Below are 22,455 nucleotides of genomic sequence, written 5' to 3' on the forward strand. Positions count from 1 at the left end.
AAGGAGGAAAAGTCTGGACAACACCGGGTGCCCTGAGGTTGTCTCCTTAGCTGGCAGAGTGGCGGGCGGGGCCCGAACAGCAGAGGCGCCAGGCTTTCTCCAGCTGCCTGACCTTGGATGTGGCTGGTCCGGACCTGGGCGGGTGGCCAGAAGGATGCAGACGCCCCAGTAGGACGCAGCCACGGTTACACGTTCTCATTCCACTGGTGCTGCCCACCGCCCTCCACGCTGCCCGCTGGCCTCATACAGAGGGTGTGCAGGAGAAAAGGCTGTCACTAGCAAAATGCTGCCTCGGAACCGGAACTGCTGGGACCTTCTGGATTTGGAAGGATTATCTGTGAAGCCCTCTGGGTTTGGTGGTTTTATGTGGACAGGTTCTTATCAACTTTCTCTGTTTCTTACATGAAGATAGGTCTGCACAGACACTCTCTCTTCTGACGTTAGTTTTGGTAAATTATATTTTCTCAAACTTCCCATTTCATCTAAGTTTTTTAATTTACTTTTAAAGAGTTGAACACAGTGCTGTTATGATTGTTTAAATTTCCCCAGTGTATCCCTCCCTTGTAAGTTCTTATTTTGTGAATTTGTGCTTTCTGTTTTCTTGAGCTGATTACCTGATATTTATCATTATTATTATTTTTTTGATATTTATTATTTTTTGAAAGAACCAATTCTTGGCTTCATTTATTATTCTACTGTTTTTCTCTTTTCCAACTCACTCACTTCTGCTATTACCTCTATGAATTCATTCCTTAAGCTTTTCTTTGGCTTATTTTGTTGTTCTCCTAGTATTCTGAGTTAGATGTTTATTTCATTTATTTTCATTCTTTCTTGTATCTCCCTTTATACTTACAGATCGATGAGGAGGAGAAAACCCACAGTCAAGTCCCAACAGGCACTGTGGCTCTTGGCTGCTACTGCCCTATTGTCAATGCTCAGGGAAGACACACACCTGTCAAATAGCAGCTGGGGCAGGAATGCGGAGGGAGGACCCTGGAGAAGCAAATTCCCAGGAATAGTTTTCAGAATTGTTTTTATTCTTCCATTTGAATCCTCAGGTTTTAGGATTAGGTTCAGTTCCCTAGACATCATCCTGCCTAAGAGTTGAACAACTAACTACTCCTTTCTTTTTCCCTATCCAGTAAGTTAACACACAGCTTCTGACAGATAAGCAATTCAGTGTTCAAATCCTTTACAAAGGCTCTATAGCCTGAGAGATCACCCAGATGAAAATGAACAAGGATGACTAAGTATCTACGTAGCACATGGTAAGATGTGTAGGAGTGACTTAGGGTCATGGGGAGCATGGCAGGCTGAAGGGTATTAAAATGATTCACTAGAGTTTTCATTGACAAAAAGCAGTTCCTGTTTGACATCAGAGGGTTAGTGACAGGAAATTAATGCAGAGTTATGCTTCCCTTGAACCAGAAAAAGGGCAGAATCTAGATTACATCCCATGAAGAATGAAGATGGGATGAGCCCATCGTAAATAACAAATGTGGTTCTCCAATGGTGAAGGGAAGGCATTAGTGAATGCTCAAGAGGCTGGACCCTTGTTGGAAGCCTAACAAATGGCACTTCATTTCTGATCCCCATTTCAGAGACGAAAGACAGGGGCTTGGGCTGCCTGAGGCAGTAAAGAGCAGAGTTTGAACTCAAGTCTGTCTGACTCCAAAACCTATGGCCTTTCTACAATGCTAATAGCTTTATGCCTGTTAACTTAAGACATGCGTAGAAAGAACTTAGTTTCGGCTGAGAAAGTTTAATTCCTTAGAACTGAGAAGGGGAGGGATAAAGCAGTAAGAGCTGAAGGAGACTGTGCCCAGAATCCCTCTCTACTTGAAGTCCATCTGAATTAAATATAAATGAATCTCAGACCACTTAAAATAGAATGCAACTTAAAAACTTGCAGAATAATGACTAGCAGGTTGACAAAGTGCTGCTTCACTGAATTTCTTGGGAAAGCTATTATAATTATTAGACAAGAATGATTAATGGTCATATAATTGATGTGAATAAATCAATGTTTTTAAGGTGTTTATAAGGATGCTTGAAAACTCAATACAATTTAAGCACTCTTGGTTTAGACTATTAATCAGCTTGTCTCAGAGAGAGACAGCCAGGATGTACTTCAGCTCAGTTCAGACTGACACGAGCTCAAATTCCTGACCACTGGAGTCAAGTTCTTAGGTTATCTGCCAAGTCGTAGCAATCTTCCTAAGTTCCCATCTAACTGGGATGCCCATCATATCCTTTTCAGAACACACTGACTGCCCAGGAGAAATCCCAGCTTTGGTAGGGCCATACAGTCAGAATTTTTAATGTAATTCCCATTTAACCAATTTAACCAGTTTCACGAGAAGCTTCAGGGATGGGAGAAGAAATGGGTATGAGATATACATTACCTAGTTAATGCCTGCCTGAAGGAAGATAAATTCCTAACTTTAAAGATGTATACTCTTTGATCTGGAAAAATTCCAGTGCTGGAAATTAACCCCTGCAGGTATAATAACACATGTAATGAGCATGGATATTTATAATAGTGTAAAACTGCAAACAACTTTATATATTATTATTATGAATTCACTTAAGGAAGTAATAACCATGTCTCTGCCCCTTATTAGGTGGGTCAAGTTTTAGACACTGTGTGTGTCAGTTTCCTCATCTATAAACTGGGATGACAGTAGTGCATGCTCACCTCACTGGGCTGTCCTGGGGAGTACATAAACGGATACATGCTCTGCACTTAGTGTCTTACTCAGAGAAAGCCCTTGGCAGTATTACCATCACTATACCCATGCAATGGAGTATTACAAGCTATTAAGAGGAATGAGATACATCTGTATATATTGACATGAGATGATCCTGAAGACATAAAGTCTTAGAATCTTAAAAATTGAATGAATCCATCTTGGAAGAAAAAGCTGGCATGCACACACCCCCTATGTATGTTTGCACCTGCAAAGAAAATGTCTGGAAGGAAGCATACCAAGCTGTTCACAGTGGTTGCCTCTGGAGAAGAGGTTGGTGGGAGAGGCTGAGGGCTTTTACTTTGGGAGGGGTGACTTGTAAAAGATGTTAAATTTTAAGAAGCACAGAAAGACATACTAGTCTAAAAAAGTTGTTATCATTAATGGTTTTTCCATTTCACAGTTAGGAAATTGGAAGAAACATAGACATTAGTGGATCTAAATCAGTTAGAAGCAATGCACACCTGTCTAAACCTCAAAGTTAGACAACATTTGATTTGGGGCTTTTATTGAATGAATCCGTGTTGACCAACAAAGAGGTCACTAAGGCAATAAAGAGGTCACAAAAAAATCAAGCCCTTACTTAACAGTGCACACTCTTCTCTCTTATACATTGTCAGTCTTAATCAGAGATACCAGAAGCAGCAAAAGGAAGCTGCCCACCTATCCAGAGGCCTTGTGCATACCTTTGGACAAGACCGAATTGCCCACAGTTGCTATGATAATGTAGTCAATGTGGGGGCACGAATGATTAACCTTGGCTCCTGTGAGGCACCTCTAAGCCCTTGGAATGTCCTGCCAGATAATAAAGTCTGTTTAGGGGCCCTTGGGCCAAGACACATGGTCTATGCTAACAATGTGACTTTTAGTCACACAGTATCTTGACCTCTGGAGCGGCAGTGGACAAAGGTGAACCAAGAAATGGTCATACACGTGTATGTGACTGAGCTCAAATAAAAACTCTGACACCAAAGTTCAGGTGACTGTCCCTAGTTGGCAATATTCTGTACAAACTGTCATGCATCATTAAGTCAGTGCCTGCCTCATGACCCACTGGGACAACTGCAAGCTTGAATTCAGAGCCCTCGTGCACCCTGCCCAGTGCATCTCTTCCCTGGTGGATCTGAATCTGTGTCCTTTCCTGGTAGTAAACTGCAACTGTGGCTTTAAGGCCTTTCCTGAGTCTGTTAGTCTGTCAAGTCAATTATTAAATCTGAGGGTGGTCTTGGGACCCCCAGCCTGGTCAGAAGTGAGGATGGTCTTGGGGACTCACACTGCGCAACATGCCATAGGCACATTCTGCAGCCCGGAGCAGCACATGGACAAGGGTACGTCCACCTGTAAGCAGCCCCTCGGCGCAGCCCCCAGACCTCGGACTCGCTTCAGAAAGCCTTACCATCTTGCTTTTCACGAGTTCCTCGATTGCACTGACAAGCTCGGCAGCACTTGGCGTCTCGGAGCTGGTGGGGCGGACCAACAACCGAGACGAGGCCTGGGGAAGGAGTTGAGAAAAAGAAAGGGGGGAGGAGAATGCCTCGTGTTAGTTAGTCACTGGACAGACAGTGCATCCCCCTGCAAGCTCAATCTCTTTTCAAAAGTAATTCCAGACAAAAAGACCACGAGTTTGTCTTTGTTTGCATTTATTTAAAGTCAGCCTTTTAAATTTACAGTATTCTGACATGAAATATTAAATAAAACCTGTCTGGGATACATGTGGAAGGCAGACAAAGTCTGTTTTTAATCTGCAGTCATGTAACATTATAATATTTTCCAAGAGGTGACTGGGCATGGGAAAATTCTAACTGAAACTTTTGCAATTGCTGGCTAGGCTATTGGCCAAAGAAAAAAATAGAGAATCTGATTAATGGAAGAATGAAAGGCTTAATTAAGGTCCCTGAATCCTCAGATAACCAGGAAGCAAAACAGGATACTAAAATGGCTTTGCTGTGTTCATGGTGCTAAAAGGAAGAAACAGAAAGAAAAGGAAAGGAACCAGGGTACGCTGACCAGACAGGGAAGAGGGGGGACAAGCTCACCATTTTCTGTGCCATCCATTTCCCCAATGATTAGTGCAGAGTACAGAAGATCTGTGGCCGCACAAGCTATCAGATGCCAGTTACGGCTAGAACCAGGGTGTACAGGGGGTGACAGTTAAGGAATCTGGGGGAGGGACTACTAAGTTCATGTTTCAGTAATTAGCAAACCCGGTGTGTTTGCAGATTACTTGCGCCGTTAGTTAACTGGAAACTAGAGGGGCGTAATATGAACCTTGCTTCATATTAAGGACAGCAGAGATGCATGCGACACACGGCTAGCTGTCCTAGCGATGCATTTGTCACAGCAGACAGATATGAATTTATACATTTACAACGAGGTTTTTACATATGGGGATCCAGATATGCACTTGGCAAAACAAATGTTGATTTGGTCTAATGAAATCGGAATATGAAGTGAAGAAAACAAAGAAAAAAATTCAAATGGAGAGGTAAGGAAACTGAGCCAAAACAGACACAGAACACAAATCAACATAATGCTGCAGTGAAAGTTTACAAAAAGAGAAAACAGAACAAAACAAAACATTAGTCATAAGATAATATACTTTCTGGGAACATCACTATAGACTTTTGTAAATGAGGAACTGCTATTGGTAACATCCAATGAGGTACCACAATAACCAATACATGAGTTTAGCAAACTGAAAAATATAGTGCAATCTACTGTTTAAATGGAGAAAAATGTTATTAAGTCAGTCAACTAGGCCCAGCACTTCACTTGGATAATCATACAGGTGTGAAAAATTCCGGTTTTCTGTTTTTAAGGAAGGTAGAGCTTAGAATGCCACACCTTAGCTCAGGAATTGTCTCAGAAAGCCCCATTTCCGGGAGAGTCCACGCTGTGCGGGGTGGGTCTGGGTGGGTGGGGGGTCCTCTTGTTGCAGGCCCCCCACTCCCACAGCACAGGGTCTGCACTCAGATGTCCCCGAGCTCCAGACTTAAACCAAGCTATGTCCATCAGTTGAACTGCAGGCCCATACTGTGCTCTGAATGCCACAAGTATCCTATAGAGAGGGGCTGCAGTGACAGGTGACTGTCCCCCTTAAGGCTAATGTGTGGTTTGCTTGGCCTCAGAGCTGTCAATCGCTGGGCTGGGGCAGGTCCCAGGCCATAAGACAGAGGCAATCCAGCAGTGCCCGTGTCAGCACTGAGGAGGGAGTCAGGGAAGGAAAAGGGAGCAGCGTGGGAAATGAGAAAAACATGTTTTACTCAGAAAACTTTGTTACTGCCCCCCAAAATTGCCAGTAATGACTTTATAGCATGGTTTTCAATGCCTGCCAGTTTTGACAAGCACACCAGGCCAGGATTTGAGGGGTGTGCAAGCCACCACTACCAGGGTTCCTTTTTGGTGTGTCAGGGCTCCACAACTGGCATACACAAGATAATTTTAGATTATGGAAGAACTACAAAACAACACAACACAACCAAGATTTTACCTGGCTTGAAGCCTCCACATATATCCAAAGAGACTGACAGCTTTGAACTGATCCCTATCTTTGACAACTATCCCCACACTCCAGTTTGATCCTACCAATGAATGTTTAGCGTGTTGGAAAAAGGAATGGACGGCAGTATAACCTGGTGTGCCAAAACACCTATCACAGAGAACAAGATGGCCTGATATTTGCCCAGGGACCCAATCACACAGACTGCACATTACTTCTCTAATTATTCCCTCAGGGACCCTAGTCAGGACAGTGAAATAAATTAGTTACTTTAAAAGCAGCAATTACTGAAACATTAAAAAAGCACTGAAGGTTCTAAAACAAATGCACATGGTATGAGAAACTGCGCTCTGGTTCTAAAACAAATGCACATGGTATGAGAAACTGCTTCACCTAAGTGGACCTGGATATTCATCCTACTGGGTGAACCCAGGCTGACTCAGCCTGGAAAAGCGACACGCTTTCCCGGCACCTCTTCCAGCCCCCGAGCTGCCAACTCCCGGCACATGGCAGCTGCCCAAGACCTGCCCCCTCGACAGCAGCAGGGACCCCCTTACCTTGTCGTCCTGCGAGTCTGGCTGGAGCAGGCTATGCTGCTGAATGGCCATGGGTGGGGGCAGAGGCACGGCGTCGGCCCCCTCCTCCCCTTCCTCCTCTCCACAGCTCTGCATGCCCGAGGACGACGACTTAGAGAGTGTGCCACTGCTCAGGCCCTCGTTACGGCCCCTCTGAAATCAAAGCAATGTTTGCGCATTATGTTCTAGGCCCAACTGTCAAGATCAGAGCACAGACAGGAAACCCAGGCAAAGAACAGCCAGGACTGAAACAAGATGGCAGGTACCAGGAGCAAGTTCTTTCCAGCCCTGATGGGAACCTCTGATTTCTTCTTTCAACCCCACCACCTAGCCTGCCAGCATGGGGAGAAGGGCACTGAGGACATCTCCTGACCTACCAACACAATCCATTAGGCTTTGGACACATCTCCTCCTCAAAGAGCCAGAAGAAAAATAAAGGTCCAAAGCTTTGACCCCCTAACCCTCACACTGATTCAGTTCCTCTGCTCCACCTTCATTTTGTTTTGGTTAACCTGCTAAAGTAAAACTCACTGAAATAATAATGGTGTGAAGAAAAATGCAATCTAACATGCAGTGTAAGAATTTGACTTAAGAATCACACTGATTTTCCTCTATTCTTGCTTTTAGAAAAAAACTTCTAAATAGGAGGGCATAGATTTACAGAGGGATGAGGACATGAGGACCTGCACGCTCTGGTTCTGCCTTCTTTTCGCTGAGTCTGTGAGGGATCTTGGGAGAGGGGAAGGTCTATATTACAAATTCAAGGGCCCCTCCCTCACTGACAGGACCAGGGCTGGCAGCCCAGTGGGGAATGAATAAGGAGTTCTGTTCCTTGCACCAGAAAAGCTGTGCTCCCCCGAAACGAGAAAAAAAAGAATTCCCAGCATGCCTTCATCTTTGACGACAGGGGCATATCCTAGTCTTTACTCCTAGGTTAGCAAAGTGAACTAACTGGCTGTTGACTACTCAGCCCAAGATGTGAGCATGAGCACACCTCGGGAGAAGCAGGAAGGTGCACGCATTCCTCTGCTCCTTCCGACAGGCATACTTTTCCGCCCTAGGACACCGCTACCCTGGCAGGGCCAACCTCAGGGACCATCCACCCTTCTGCAGCGCTGAAGGTGCCACAGTTTTGGCTGGTGGCATGGAGACCAGGGCCAGGGCAGCACCGCACCCACCTCCTTCCAGAGCAGGCTGGGGTGCCCGCACCCTGGGGCAAGGCTCTCAGTCCTGCCTGCCGTGCTGCACGGCCAGAGCTGGTCCCCATGGGATTGACGGGGGCTCTCTGACATTTCCAGGTACATAAGGAAAAGGGAACCAAGTTAAAGTATTGCCGAGACAAGCAGCTATTCCTACAACTTGAAAACGTCAGAGGGTCCTGGTGTGCAGCCGCGCACGGGGTAACCGGCTCCAGTGGAGCTGGGCTCTGACCTCTTCAATGGTCTCGTCCTGAGGCGTGGCCGCGCTGTCGTCCGAGTCCTTCTGCGAGCCGGCGTCGGCACTCTTGCGCACCTCCCGGCTCTTCTTGTGCTTGTGGGCCAGCTTCTTCACGTGCCCGTCGGCCTTGCCACTGCTCAGCCGCCGCACCGGGCTCGTCAGCCACTTGCGCAGCGTATTGCCTGGGCGCTTGGGGCCTGGGGAGCTCTGGGCCCCCATCATGTGGGGCTGAAGGGAAGCCACGGAGGCGGGCGGGCTGGCATCATTACTGGACACGGACAGGGAGTCTGGCAGGGCAGAGACAGCAAGGTTGTTTGTGAATTGAAGGATTGCTGGTACATTGTGTTCTGTAGGTTTCAGGTCCAGAGACATAGTGATTTGGCCATTATATACACTATGACATGCTTACCACATGAGAGTGCTGTTACCGTCTGTTACCACATAAAGATATGACAATAATACTATTGGCTATATTCCCTATCCTGTACTTTCATCCCTGTGACTAATTTATTTTACAATTGGAAGTTTGTCCCTCTTTATGTCCTTCACCTCTTTTACCCATCCTTCTACCCACCTCCCCTTTGCCCAAGGGCAACCACCAGTTTGAGTCTATTTCTTATTGCTTATCTGCTCATTTGTATTTTTTAAGATTCCAAGTTGTAAGTGAAACCATATGGCATCTGTGTATCTCTGGCTTATTTCACTGAACACAGTGCCCTCCAGGTCCATCTGCGTTGTCACAAATGGCAACGTCTCTTTCTCCTCCACGGCCAACATTCCGTGGTGTGTGTGCACCACTTATGGGACAGCAGGAACAGCCTCCAAGTCAGTCCTTCTGAGGATAAAGTGGCACCATTTTGCCAACAAACTTGAGCACTGCCCGACTGTGTCTGGCACTCAGGCTGGTGGAAAGCTGAGTGTGCCTGCTTCCTATAGGGCAGAAAGGGCAGAAGGGAAAGACTGATCCCTCATGCACGCACCCTTTCAAATGTTTATAAAACTTGAGTTTTGCTACAGATGATTTTTTTCAAGATGTTATGCTCCCACCAAAAATCCCCAAGTCACCCATCCTGAAGACCAGTATCATTATCGCATGGACTTAAAATGTCATTAGCACTAAAAATACCACAGGCATTGGGAGACAGAATTTTAAAATTATTTTCACAATGAACAGAAGCTAAGAAAGAAGAATTTAAAGGAAATTAAAAACTAGTTCTGATTGATAAATGTATTAGTTTGACTTACTACAAGTGAATAAAAGTACAACTCAATAAACTTGTGTCCGTGTGCACATGTGTGCAAATCAGCATAGATTTGACCTGGTCAGACTTTGTAACAAATGGTGCCCGTCTGTAAAGCTATGTGTCAAGGGTGAAGTCAGTGGCTGTAGAAGGGGTAAAGTTGGCTGGTTTACTGAGCCAGCCAGCCCACGGCCCCGTGGCTCACTGTAAGCCTCTGGAACTACATTGGCCCGTGGCATCTTTGCTCTCAGCCCCAGCAAAGTTACTTCACAGATTGGAGTAAATAATAGCCACAATTAACAAAAACAATAACACATTTTTAAAACAAACAGGAGGTGAAGCCTTCCTCAAATAACCAAAAATCTCTACAGAAAATATATCCAAATGAATTCTCTCATTGGATCTCAACAATATATTCAACCTTGGGTTAACAATTTTTTTTGGGAAAAAAAGGAGAGATGAAAAGCTTGGGTAGCAGCTGACACTCAACAAAGCCATGGCATTACGAGGCATTACTTTGCAAACTGATCCTGGCCACTGCTTGGCCTTTCCCCAGCGCTTGACTCTAGGACTCCACCATGGACAAATGGAATAAAATGCTTTACTTTAGGAAATGGAACAAGGAAGATCATTCACTATGCTTGTTATTTTCTTAAATTTCTTGAAGTCTTAAAAATACGCTAAAATTAATCTTTGAAACATTCTTTTATGCAGACACCTGCCTTAGCTCTGTTCACCTCTGTGGCACTGGAGAGCAGGGTGGGCACAGTTAAAAGCAGGAGAGTTAATTCCTCTCAATCCTGTGATTATACATGAGAGTCAACAGCAGTTTCCCATTCATGCTCCAGATGCCCAGACCAGACAGCAGCTCCCTGTCTAATTGCCATCCCGTTCCTTCCCTGGCCCAGGCCTCGCATGGGTGGAGGGTGTAATCTTCCATAAACAGATGATGCATTTCTAGCAAGATCATTTCTTCTTAAAAATCGAGATTTTTCAGAGGCAGACTTTAGTTCAAAACTAATCAATCTTCTTTTTAAGAGTTAAAAACTTCTTCCCCTCTGTATATACACACACACACATACATACATACATACATATATATATATATATATATATATATATATATGTTTCTGCATTTATTTTTAAATGAGAGTTACTAAAACATCTCCACATGGGTCATTTTCCTCAGGTACCACCAGGAAGAGGCGGCAAAGAATGAAACCATCAAGTTGACAACACACAGGAAGTACTTCCTAGGGACTTTCTTGGGTGCTGATTGAGGATAAAGGCCAGGCAAGGGAGGCACAGTCCCTCCCTCTTGGTGCAGTGACAACAAGGAGGATACAAGGAAGAGCTGGGTATGGATAAGCCACATGCTAGGTGATAACTTACTTAATGAACATGTTTTAAGTAGTATTAGCAAGACACTGTGCTGGCCACAGCAGGTGACATGTTTCAAAGTCAATCACTGTGTTGAGACTCAGGGCCAAGCCCTGTATTTGCCAGTGGACAGAGACGAATAAAACCTACTTTTTTCACCCAGGGTACCTACCAGGTCATCTTTTCTGGGATCACAACTATCAGGCAGGCAAGACTGACACATGCCATAAGTGAGGACAAATATAGATTGAAAGGAAGAGGAATCAGGTGGAGGGATCACAGGCGGCTTCAGGAAGGAGGTGGCATGGATGCTAGTCTTGGAGTGGGCTGGGCCTGAATAGCCACGAACTAGGTCACGAGAACGTAAGCCCCAACAGGGCAGGGGCCTTGACTGTCTGCTTCCTTGATGTACACTCAGGGCCTGACACAGTAGGCAACTATTAACAACACAAGTCCCCAGCCTGAAGAAATAGAGCAAGCTGATTCACAGCCCATATTTTAAGGGTAGTCATTCTTCAACATATATTCACTCAGTCAAATAACCACTCAAGTCCAAGAACCCTGGAGGTGGTGTGCAGGTAGAAGTTTCGAGATGTCCCAGAGTGGCCTGGTGTGACGAGGTGTCACTAGCAGAGCCCACTGTGCCTCATGTGAATGAGGGCGGCAGGAAAACACCAAGACCCACTTACTTTAATACAAGTAATTACAGGTTTTAAGATTCATAAGCAGAATACTCACACATTAGAAGTAGTGGGGAGCGTCGCCTAAAGCTAACCAATGAACCTCACATGTTTTTGTGCCTGTAAGCGAGAACCTAGGGAAATCTGGAGCAATGCAGTATGTAACAGGATTCCTAGATGCTCACCAGGAATTCTGACATAGTCTCTCTGTGCACCAAGGATTGCAGCATTAGATAAAAGTGAGAGGCCTCTTGGCAGAGGTGAGCAGCGGTGAGCAGGGATGTGGGCTGAGCTCCCAGAAGCACGGTCACTAGACTCAGTGGGCCTCAGGAGACAAGAGGGAGGGACTACAGTCAATAGCGCTTCGTGGGACCCAGCTGGCTTTACAAGGATGATTCTCAGGGCATTGCAGCCTTGCTTGAGAAAGGATCTGGTGGCTGTAAAAATGTCTCAGAAAGAAAAAGCAATTCGAGAAGTCATTCCCTAGCATCTCTCTGTGGGCTCAGCTGTATAGGATTTGGTTTTTTGTACTTTGGTAAGTACTTGTAAAAGACTTCCTCCTCACCTGCAGGTCAGGCATTGTAAACATGGCCACGGCCTAAACATTCCACCCGCGACCCAGGAAGGAGGTAGATGCCCAAGGCAGAGCTCACCAGGGCTATGGAAGACTTGCTGTTCTGACGGGAACAGAAGTTCTCCTCCTGAGCTGATGTTTATTAAATCACTTGAGTGATTTGAGCATTGTTGTTAAAAACAAAATGGAGAGAGAAGGAATTTATTTGCTTTCATTCTTTGTTATTTCACTTTCCTGGCATATTTATGACTTAGAAAAATGCCAGCAGCAATTATAAACCAAGGGGATCTTGTTGATTTTTAAAATTTTACCTTGAAAAACAGTATCATTTCAGAAGCCTGAAAATGCAGAGGGAGAATTTCTGCATGTCTCTAAGGTTAGCAGGTAGTTTGTGTAATATGCTTCTGGTACATTGGTCACAATTCTGATTAGCAATGAAAAAATAACAAAGAATGAAAGCAAATAAATTCCTTCCCTCTCCATTTTGTTTTTAACAACAATGTTCAATTCTTCATGCCTGAGAACATGCTTCATATTTGACATACTCTGAAAAAAGTCTTTTCAATATAGCAATTCCTTTTGCCCAAATCAATGGATTATAAGCTCATTTATATGCTCTTTACTGAATTGTAGCATATGCATAAAGTATTTAAAAATTAAAAATTAAACATAATACAATCATTAATAGAATGAAATAGAGTGTCTGCTTTTTTTTATTAGTTATCTGAAGAATAGACATTAACCACTGATTTTAAACTAAGCAACAATGGTTTCTAGTGTAATTAAGGCCTCCATGTTAGTGGGCATAATGTAAGTGTAAATCACATAAGACAGTTTTAGAAGGTCCTGGGAAGATCTTAAATTACTAGTCTGTGTGCAGGCTTCCCTTCCCAGAAGAGCTCCCGATGGCTGTGATTTGCTGTGTCTGGGAAGTGTCCTGCCTAGGCATGAACACTGCCGGGGTGGTCCTCTTCCCCTCAGCCCCCAGCTTTCTGCTTAGGGTTAGACAGTGGACAGCTCGGGCCGATGACACTGATCATCCTCGGGTAGAGAGCCCCACGGCCAGAACTCTATACCATTTCATGGCAGAACTGTCCTAACTGGTAACTGCCTGTCAAGGCAGGAAGTTGACTGTGACCTTAGACTCCAGGCTTCACATGGCAGGTGCTGGGTCTGGTTTATTTGCAGCCATGCCCAGTGGCCAGTAGCAGAGTGTCTGGCACCTCCTTGGAACTTGGTAAGCTGAATATATGATGAATTGGTCAGGGAATAGATCATGAGCTACCAGCTATCCCCAGCCTAAACGACATCTTCAGCAGGCCACCACCAACAGTAATGCCCCGACATGTTGGATACCCCCCACTGGTTTTGAGATGAGCTACAGTAGCATCTAATTTTGGTCAAGTTCATGAGTCTACGAATTACTTACTTTCAATATGGTCATTCAAAGTAAATCAAGGCTATTTCTGAAATGGTCTGAGCTATGCGATGCTTTTTGCAGGGCAGAGCCAGGCCTAGGTGCCCTTGGTGAGGGGGTTGTGGGCAAGGGGGCAGAAAGAGCAGTCAGGACCCAGCTAACCTGAGAAATATGATGGAGAACTCGTTTGCCACTCAAAGACGTTGTATGTGTTTGTTTCCCATCTTTGGTTATTGTTTTGCTTTCTCCTTGTCCTGCCTTCTTGGAAGAAAACAGACAACACGCAGCAACTGCTGCCTTCCTCCCACCACTACATCTCACGTCTGCAGAACGCCTGCAGCTCAAGCATGCCTCGCTGGGGAACACACTTTCCTCTTGTCAACTCTGGGAAATGCCACTGATTCCAGGTCTGGATGGGAGGTCGGTTAAAGAAGTCAGAACTCTGCACTTGTCAAAGGGCCTGAGTTTGGGCTGGGCTCTTCCACTCAACAGCTGGGACCCCAGGCGAGCATTTTTGGCATCTGAATTTCCCTACCTCCTGGGGCTATGATGGGATTACATGAAATAATGAGAAGGAATAAGCTTTACACACTGTTAAGTGCTATTTACAAATATAGGTCAGTGGAGGCAACTGTCCCCAGGACTTCCGTTTTATTCATCCCAGGCCTCATATGGTATCTAGGATGTAGTCAACACCGTTTGTAGATGTATGAAGATGAACGAAGCAACCTAGATAAATTACTTTACTCTGTTTCTATTGTTTAAACAATCTGTCCCTTATTCAAAGGACAAAGTCAGCGGCAGCATGAAGAGGCTGGCACATCACAGCAATTTAAAAAGATGCTCAAGTGTGTACATGGGAAAGCCATTTGTGATCTGCCTGAAGCACTGAGGAAATCAGTTAAAGTCTCTTTTAACTTTCAGGGGAAAAATGACCCATATAGATGGTTTCTTTGCTGAAGTCAGAGTTCACACAAAGTCCATGTTAGATTTCTTCTTAAAATAAAGAAAATATGTGAAGAAAGGAGGGAAAGCAGAGGCCCCAACCCTCAGCTCCACACTGGAGTTTCCGTGTGAACACACACAACCCTAAAATGCTAGAAGAGAAATCGCCTTCTCGTTGCGGTCTCCAAATCTGAGACATCTGTGATTAATAAAGCACTCTTCTTACTGTAGAAAAAAGGGAAACGGGACGGTATCCTGCTCATTGCAGACCAAGAAGGATCACATTTCATTTTAACCCTCTCCTCATTTCTTGGATGGTATAACAACTGGGTTGCCGAGTATGGTTGTTTATGGAATGAAAACTCCGGCCCTCGAGTTTACAAACATTTCACCAAAATCAGTGCCTTTCCCTGCAGGATTCTTGCATTTCTTGCATTCTAATCATGGCTCCAGGGGGGCAGACACAGCCACTGCTTTGTTCATGCTGCATCTCTGAAGTTTAGAGCCTGCCTTCACCTTTACAGACTAAAGGTCACTCAGAAGCTGTGGGGCTGAGGGTCAGTCCCACCCCTGACCCATACTGGTCCATGGGCACTTTCCCATCCTTCAGTCCTTTAGGTTCCCAATTGTGAAATGACAGTGACTCCTTACTGAGCTACTAGGAGGAAAAGGAACAAAAATGGTCTTCGTAAACTTACAGCCTAACACAAACATGAGGCAATACTCACACTTTTGCACACAAAAAAGAAATTGCCAAAGTAGAGGAAGAATGCAGGATAAAGTGGAGCCCCCAGGACCAACTGCAGGAAGCAGGCACAGCTGACCCGGTTTCTCGGGATGGCCGCTGCTGGAGCGCTTCAGGCTCTAGCTGCACATCTGCCGTGACAGGCGTCCCTCACCTCACGGAATGTCAACCAGAGGTGCACACAGGGGACCCACGCTGACGGCGGGGTCATGTGTGATGAGGCTTGGCCACCACACAGATGCATACATTCAACACTGGGAGCTGTTCCAATAAACAGCTATCTCATGTTTCAAAGTCTCCTCCAGAGCGTCCCAGGACAAGTTTACCTAGCTAGCTAGGTTTAAAGAAAGATAGTCCCATCTTTTTGTCCACTGTAGGTGTTCAAAAACACTTGTCAAACGAACAATGCAATGATGTCATCATACAGACTCAGTCTAACCAGGGTAAGCCTCAGACCTCGGCACACTTCCAAAGTGCTTGTTCACCATTTTAGTTGTAAGGACTTCAAGCAATGTTTATTATTACTCAGGAGTTACTGCTGTGTGCTAGAGAAAGATAATTCAAGGACAACTTTGGGGCAGCTGCTCCTAATGCCTGAAAATCATTCCATCAGACTTTTAGAGCAGACCAGAGGTTTAGACAGGTGTACCTCGTCTATGACAGGTTTCTCAAACCTGTCTTGTTAAGAATTCAATGCAATGAATCACATTTTTATTTAGTAAATTCTTCTACCACACCAGGAAGGTTATAATGCACATGTGGAAATCAGATCTGTACATTACTTGTAAAGCAAAGAGCAAGTAAATTATTGGCTTACCATTGTTGTCTGGGTTTGTTCAAATATTCTATAACGAAATTTTGGGTAAATGATTGTCATCTCTACACTTTTCAAACTGGATTTTAACTCCATGTTTTGGAGTCAAGGTAAGTTTTTTTTGGAGTATAAAAAAAAGACCATAACACTAGAAAATCTCTTGCCGAAGATCACATAAACCCTAATCTGAAACTTATTCTTTCAGATGCATTTCTAGGAGTCTGTGGATAAAGAGAAGTTCCTGTGGCCAGGATTCTCACCTGGCCCTGGTCGGACAGCTCACTACACACGTGTGGTCAAGACGTCGTTACTGACTCTATATAAAGAGCTCCACCCAGTGTTCTGGGTGATACGGTGGCACGGCTGCAAGGCTGCAGGACGGCAGAGGCTGGAGTGGTGGCAGCGCTGAGGACAGAGACTGAGATGCTGCGTGGGCAGAGAGGCCCAGAGGCAGAGACCAGCTTGCTGCATGCAGACTGCTCTGAGTGGACGGGATGCTAGTGACTGACCTGCTACCGTGGGAATAAAGTTGGTATAACCCTTTCACCCCAAGAATGTTCTACTGTCATTTCTTTGGTCACACAGAATCCATAGCGAACTTGCCCGGGGCTGAAACAAATTGGCAGGACAGGGTCCACCTTCTCGTCATCTTACCCAGTGGCTTGGATTGCCTCTACAGGCAGGGTGCATGAATTTTTGATGAGTGAGATGAAGCTGGGTATTACTTGGAGAATTTGGGATAATGAGGAGGAAACTACCCTGGCCTGTGATATGGCTACACTTTGGTGGTTCAGAATACAGGAGCAAGTCTTTTTATTTTTCTAAATTTAAATCTACCTTCTATTTGTGAACAAGTAGATGAAAACTTTTCTTAATCGACTGACTTTTTCACTCCAGTTCCTTATCTCACATCCCAGTCATCTGTCTATGAGCCAGTGATCGTTAATTTGTTCCTCAGCATAATACAAATGCCTCAGGGGTGTAAACACAGGTTTGGATTGGACACTGCAGCCTCAGTGCAGCTGTTCCCCTGCACACCTTAAAGGTTTGGGGTTCCAGGGCTTCACTCTGGGCTCTGTTGTGCAAATTCATGTTTAACATGGGAAATAGAAAAGTGAGAAGCTGTACAGAAGCACTGAGCACTAGTTGGTGGAGTGGTAATGACCAAAAATGTGGAAAGAGAATATACAAGTAAATTTTACATCACAGTTTGATGCAGAGGGGGTCCTTAATGCAAAAATGTGAACTTTGTATTTGCTTTTAAAATATGAAGTGAAGGCAGAAGATATGAAGCAGGATAAATTCCCCAGCCTTTTTTTTTTAAAACATAATCCCTAGATTCAACCAGGGGTCCAGCAGAGCCTGGCCACGGCTCACGCTCTAATGAAGAACACATGGTCTTTGCTGCCTGAGAAAATGCATGTAAATGAGCAAACACTCTTCCCCATGCAGCCCCCTTCCAAACATTCACTCAGGAGTGTCCACTCCAGCCCACCAGGGACTCTGAATGGAAGAACACAATGTAATCACTGGCATCAATTAAAACAGACTCAAGGAGAAACAACTGGACTCAATTAGAAACAACTGCTTTACCTTCTTTGTGAAGGTCGAAAGCAAGGGTAAGTGCACACAGGCACAGTAGTTTCCCCACTTTCTACTCTTGTTTTAGGGAGTCATGTCATGAGAAGAGAATGGCCTTCTCACCAACCCCTAACATGAGGCACATTAGAGATACAAGGCTGGTGAAATCTTAATCAACCAAACAGAATGTGCAAATGGAAGTTGCTCGTGCAAATATGCTCTTTTGACTCTTATTTTAGAGAATCTCTAGATTCTATTTATTCTTGGTGTGGTTTCTGGAAACACCTAAAACATTATATAATCATTAGGATATGTGGCTATCTTGACACATGCAAAACTTTAAGGGTCTCATTCATTTTTGTGAGGGCAACACCAAGCTGTCAGAATTTCTAGGCAGGAAACCATCTCATTTTAAAGGTTTTTCTCCATTTGAATTTCACTACTCTAATTTCCAACAAGGAAATGTGAAGAAATTAAGTAAAAACGAAAACAGATGGCATAATCCTTTGCTTGGCTAATCAGCTGAACAGGCTATCACTATTGCCAAAGAGGAAATATGAAAACACCTCAGAAATGCATTAATGAGCAAAGAGTCATTATTGATGTGGATAACAGAAAGGATGAGCCAGTCTGGGTCAGTGTAAGGAATCAACATGCACCTAGTAAACTGGGTGATCCACACCCTGTACAAAGCAGGACCCGGCTCATTTGCTGGGTCAGGGATGCTCTGGGTACACGTGGGTCTGCAGCTGGTGACAGTTCATCACCAGGCTATTGGCTTCTAGGAAAAGATGAGCTAGGGAGCCACCACGCCTTGTGACTGGAATGCTGGTGGGGGGGGGGGGCACAGCCAAAGTAACAAGTGGCCAACTGGCCCCTGGCAAAGCTGGAGGCCAAGAGGAAAGCCTACTGTGCTGCTGTGGGGAGATGTGCCTATCAGACACCCGCTGCCAGTGGCAGGAAGGGGGCACCAGGCACATCAACTGCTCGCCTGGGCGGACATCCACACGCAGCCATGAAACCCAGCTGTGGGTCAGCAAGTTCCCTTCTCTCTAACCTGGCTTTTATGTTGGGGCTTACTGTTAAATGTGACCTTTGCCTCCTCGGGGCAAACATGGGCTTTGTTTGTGGAGAGTTCCTAGCCTAATTCCTGTCCTCCTGGATGGAGAGGGCCATTTATCTCTGCCTTTTCTGTGAGCTAGTCCTTGAAATATATGTTTGGGGAGATGGTCAGCAGGCTTTTTTGGCAACCAAAAGTCTGAGCTATCCCAAAGGGAACAGAAATCCCTGAGGGGCTACCCTGCCAATGACGACCGGGAGGGGACTTGGGCTCATTCCTGACTTTTACATAAAGACATAAGCACAATATCTTTGCTGGATGGACAGAAGATGTTTTTCCAAAAAAATTACATAAAGACAAGACTGGAAATGCACACACAAATCCTGTAAGCTGCAGACATTTATGTCTACCAGAGTTTTCTGACACCCTTCCAGCCAGGCCCCTGTACTCCAACGTAGGCACTGCAAGGCTCTTGAGCCTCTGTCGGCTGTGGGGACGGGGAGAGGCGGGTTAGCACCAGCTCTCACATGGTAAGTTCTCCAGCCAGGCAGGGGCCTGGCTGCCCATGCTGAACCCCACAGTGGCCCTGCTCCCTGGGAAGTCCTGGCTGGTAGCTGGTGGCTGGTCTGACACCCATGGGAGTAGAGGGAGAGGTGTTCCACTGGCCCCTCCTACACCATTAGATAAAATGGCCACGCCCCAACCAGGCCACCTCCGGGAGATGCTGCAGGAGGGTGCTGCCCGTGCTCCCAGGACCCCTGGCAGTGGGTGACGCCCTGTGGCGCACTGCTCCCCTCCCCATCTGCCTACACGCTCAGGAGCCAGGCCCACTTCCCACTGTCCCCCTACTTGTTTGGCTTTTCAGAGGCTCAGATGCTGTGTTCCCAAAAAGTCAAATGGCTGTTCTTTTCACAAAATTACTTAAGATGAGTATCACTTACACAAATAAAGATCATTGAGAAAACAACTACTGCATGTTAACCAGATTACTTAGTATTTCGTATACTGCTGACTTAGGATAATGAGGTTTTCTCTGTGATAAAACAATGGGTTCTTGATTCTTAATTTCTTCAGTTGGGAAGCTACTTCCAAGGCAATATATTATTTATTGTTTTCCTGAAAAATTATCATTTAAGGGAACAGAAAGGTAATTTTGGGGGAAATAAGCAATGTGTGGTGCTCATACAACATTCTGTGTCAGACTCTGCCTTTTAGTGGTTCTGACACTGCTGAGAAATGTCAGTGCTGGACGGGTGGGCATAATCACTCCTGATACTAAATACGAAGCGTTAGTAGTGAAAGATCTAGTCTTACTTGAAGGAAGCTTACATTTGCCACTGTATTCTTCATGACGTATATTTATACTTTTGGTTAATGTCTTCTTGTTGGAAGAAACAAATAATTTAGGCTACTTCTTAAAGATGAAAATGTTTTTTAAGGGGTCATTTGTAGATTTTTTAAAGTAAAAAATGTCTCTAAATAAAGCAGGGGACACACAAAGACACTCCCCATGCAAAACGGTTTAAAAGAGAATTCTTTCCTAGATGGTTTCAAATACTTGATTGATTATTTCCGCTGGTGACAGATTTCTCTTCATTTATAAATTTATTGTTTTTAATTAAGACCAGATGCAGAATGCCAACATGCAAAACTTTTTCCTACATCCTAGAAATGCATGAAATGCTTAAGAACATACCTAACCAAAACATGCTATAAACCACACAAGCTTATAACTGTTTTCATAGAGCTACATAACTCACTTCATAGAGCCACATATATAGAGCACTAAGAAGAAGAAAAAAAAAGAGTCAGAGCGGCAGTTTGGAATGTTCTATGGTTGCCAGGCAGCATCACTCTTCATGTCATCTCCCGGGCAGGTTAGCTTAAGTTTCAGTCTCAAGGGATGGATTAGTGCAGGAAGGGTTACAGCTGTGGAGAATGAGGAAATGGAAGACTTCCCACCCCCAAACCTGAAGCAAATACCTAGTACATTATGTTCCAGAGTCCCTGATCATTTGGTCCAAAAATGAAGACACAAAAAGCTGTCATCAATTAGGACTTCCTTCCACAATTGTATTTTAGTAACACCTCTACCAAGGGCAAAACTCTGCTCTCACTCAAGCTAAACACTTGAACATGAGATTAAAATGTTAACCACCCAGCTGAAGAGAGAAGGCATGTGTGCACATGGCTGCTTCGTCACAGTCCGCTTCCAAGAACACACAGGGCTAGGAGTTGCAATCCGTAACTTTAGTTTGATGTTAGGACATCTTGCCCATCCCCTGCCACTGCCCTACAAGAACTGAATGGCACTGAATTATTGTTTTCCAAATATTATTTTGTAATTTCTTGAGGACTCCTCCCTCCCTTCCCAGGCCATCGCATACTACAACAACAAAAGCCAAAAAGTAAAAAGAGGGTCAGAGCAAGTGTTTTTGTAGTTATTCACATATCCCACACCAGAGGTGAAGTCCCTATGCGTGATGTGCCTTGGGGGAGGTGACTGGGTCCAGCAGCGCTGGCTTTCGAGAACCCCACACCTCCTCCTCAGGGCGCCCGTGCACTGGGGGGCTCTTCCCCACGCGGGACTGTTCAAGCAGCTGAGCAACTGCAGAGAGAAGGCAGGCAGGGCGCTGGAGCTACTCCAGGAGGGAACAAAGCAGCTCGGGGACAAAAGGAATCAAAGAACGCCTCTGCCAGGAACACCAATTACCGGCACAGATTCCTCCTTAGCTTTAATTGGTGCCCTGGGTGGCAGGGTGGCAGTGCCACAGACCGGGAGGGACGCAGCAGGAGACAGCACCAGCAGCCTGCGCATAGGGTGCGGGGGTGGAGGACGGCTGCAGGCTGGCTTCCTTTCTAGCTGGAGAGACAAAGGGAAAACATTCAGCTTTCCTTCTGTCATAACCCGCATTGCCTTCTTGCTATTAAAGACATCCTTATTCAACTTCACACGTGCTTCTTGGCCTTGGGGCCACTTCTTGCCCTAATCCATCAACTTTAAGAGATAGAGGAGGAAGGGGGTACCCCAGGCAGTGTCCTTTCTCAGTGGGTACATCCGTGGATGTAAGAGCAACTCTTTCATGCGGACAGGCACAGGTCTGTTTTCATGGCAATGTGAACTGTTATTAATCTTTATAAAATGTAACAGTAAAAATGTTCTCCAATTATGCCTTGGTGAAAAAAGACAATGGGTAGGATTGAGATAATTTCTTATAGTCAAATTTAAGAAGTATAATAAAAAATGCATCATTTTCCATATAAAAAGACTAGAAGAAAATGTGCCCAAACATTATCAGTGGTTGCCTAGAGGTGTTATTTCCCCCTCTGTTGCTCCATGTCTGTGAATTTTCCAATTTTCTTTTTTTTTTTTTACAATTGGCATATAGTTTAAGAGAAGCTGTATATTTTGGAGTGACACACTTTGTTCATGTTTTATGTGAGAACTGTGAAAAATGACTAGGACCATCTGGGCTGTGGTGCCTCCTTGGAGACAGGAAGAGGAAATGGATGAATCCCGGGGCTTCCCACCCCCACACTCCCAGGAAGGCTGCAGCACTGGGTTTATGGACTTGCTCATTCAACAGGAGGCCAACTTTAAGCACCTGGAGGAAATTCTTCAGAATAAAAGCCATGAATTTGTGCTCCCCATGAGGCCTGGCTGAAGGGATATACTTAGAGCACATACCACAGAGAGACTGCAGCTCAAGAGGAGGCCTGCTCCCAGTCCAGAGGAGAAAGAACCAGGAAAGGGCAT

The 22,455-nt window shown here is 45.0% G+C and overlaps 1 protein-coding gene across 6 annotated transcripts in view; it reads right to left on the minus strand.

Moving 5' to 3' along the window:
• Positions 1-22,455, minus strand: part of TRIO (trio Rho guanine nucleotide exchange factor) — a 340,446-nt gene that overhangs the window by 34,215 nt on the left and 283,776 nt on the right. For 5 of the 6 annotated variants that reach the window (XM_073237756.1, XM_073237760.1, XM_073237763.1 and 2 more), the window contains exons 35-37: positions 8,256-8,548; positions 6,807-6,977; positions 4,147-4,242 (exon numbers count right to left, since the gene is read on the minus strand). In XM_073237756.1, the coding sequence (XP_073093857.1) occupies positions 4,147-4,242; positions 6,807-6,977; positions 8,256-8,548 (560 nt within the window). The remainder of the gene's footprint in view (positions 1-4,146; positions 4,243-6,806; positions 6,978-8,255; positions 8,549-22,455) is intronic. The other variant, XM_073237759.1, reaches the window with a different exon arrangement.

The sequence above is a fragment of the Manis javanica genome, chromosome 1 (assembly GCF_040802235.1).
Source record: "Manis javanica isolate MJ-LG chromosome 1, MJ_LKY, whole genome shotgun sequence".
Taxonomy (NCBI): Eukaryota; Metazoa; Chordata; class Mammalia; order Pholidota; family Manidae; genus Manis; species Manis javanica.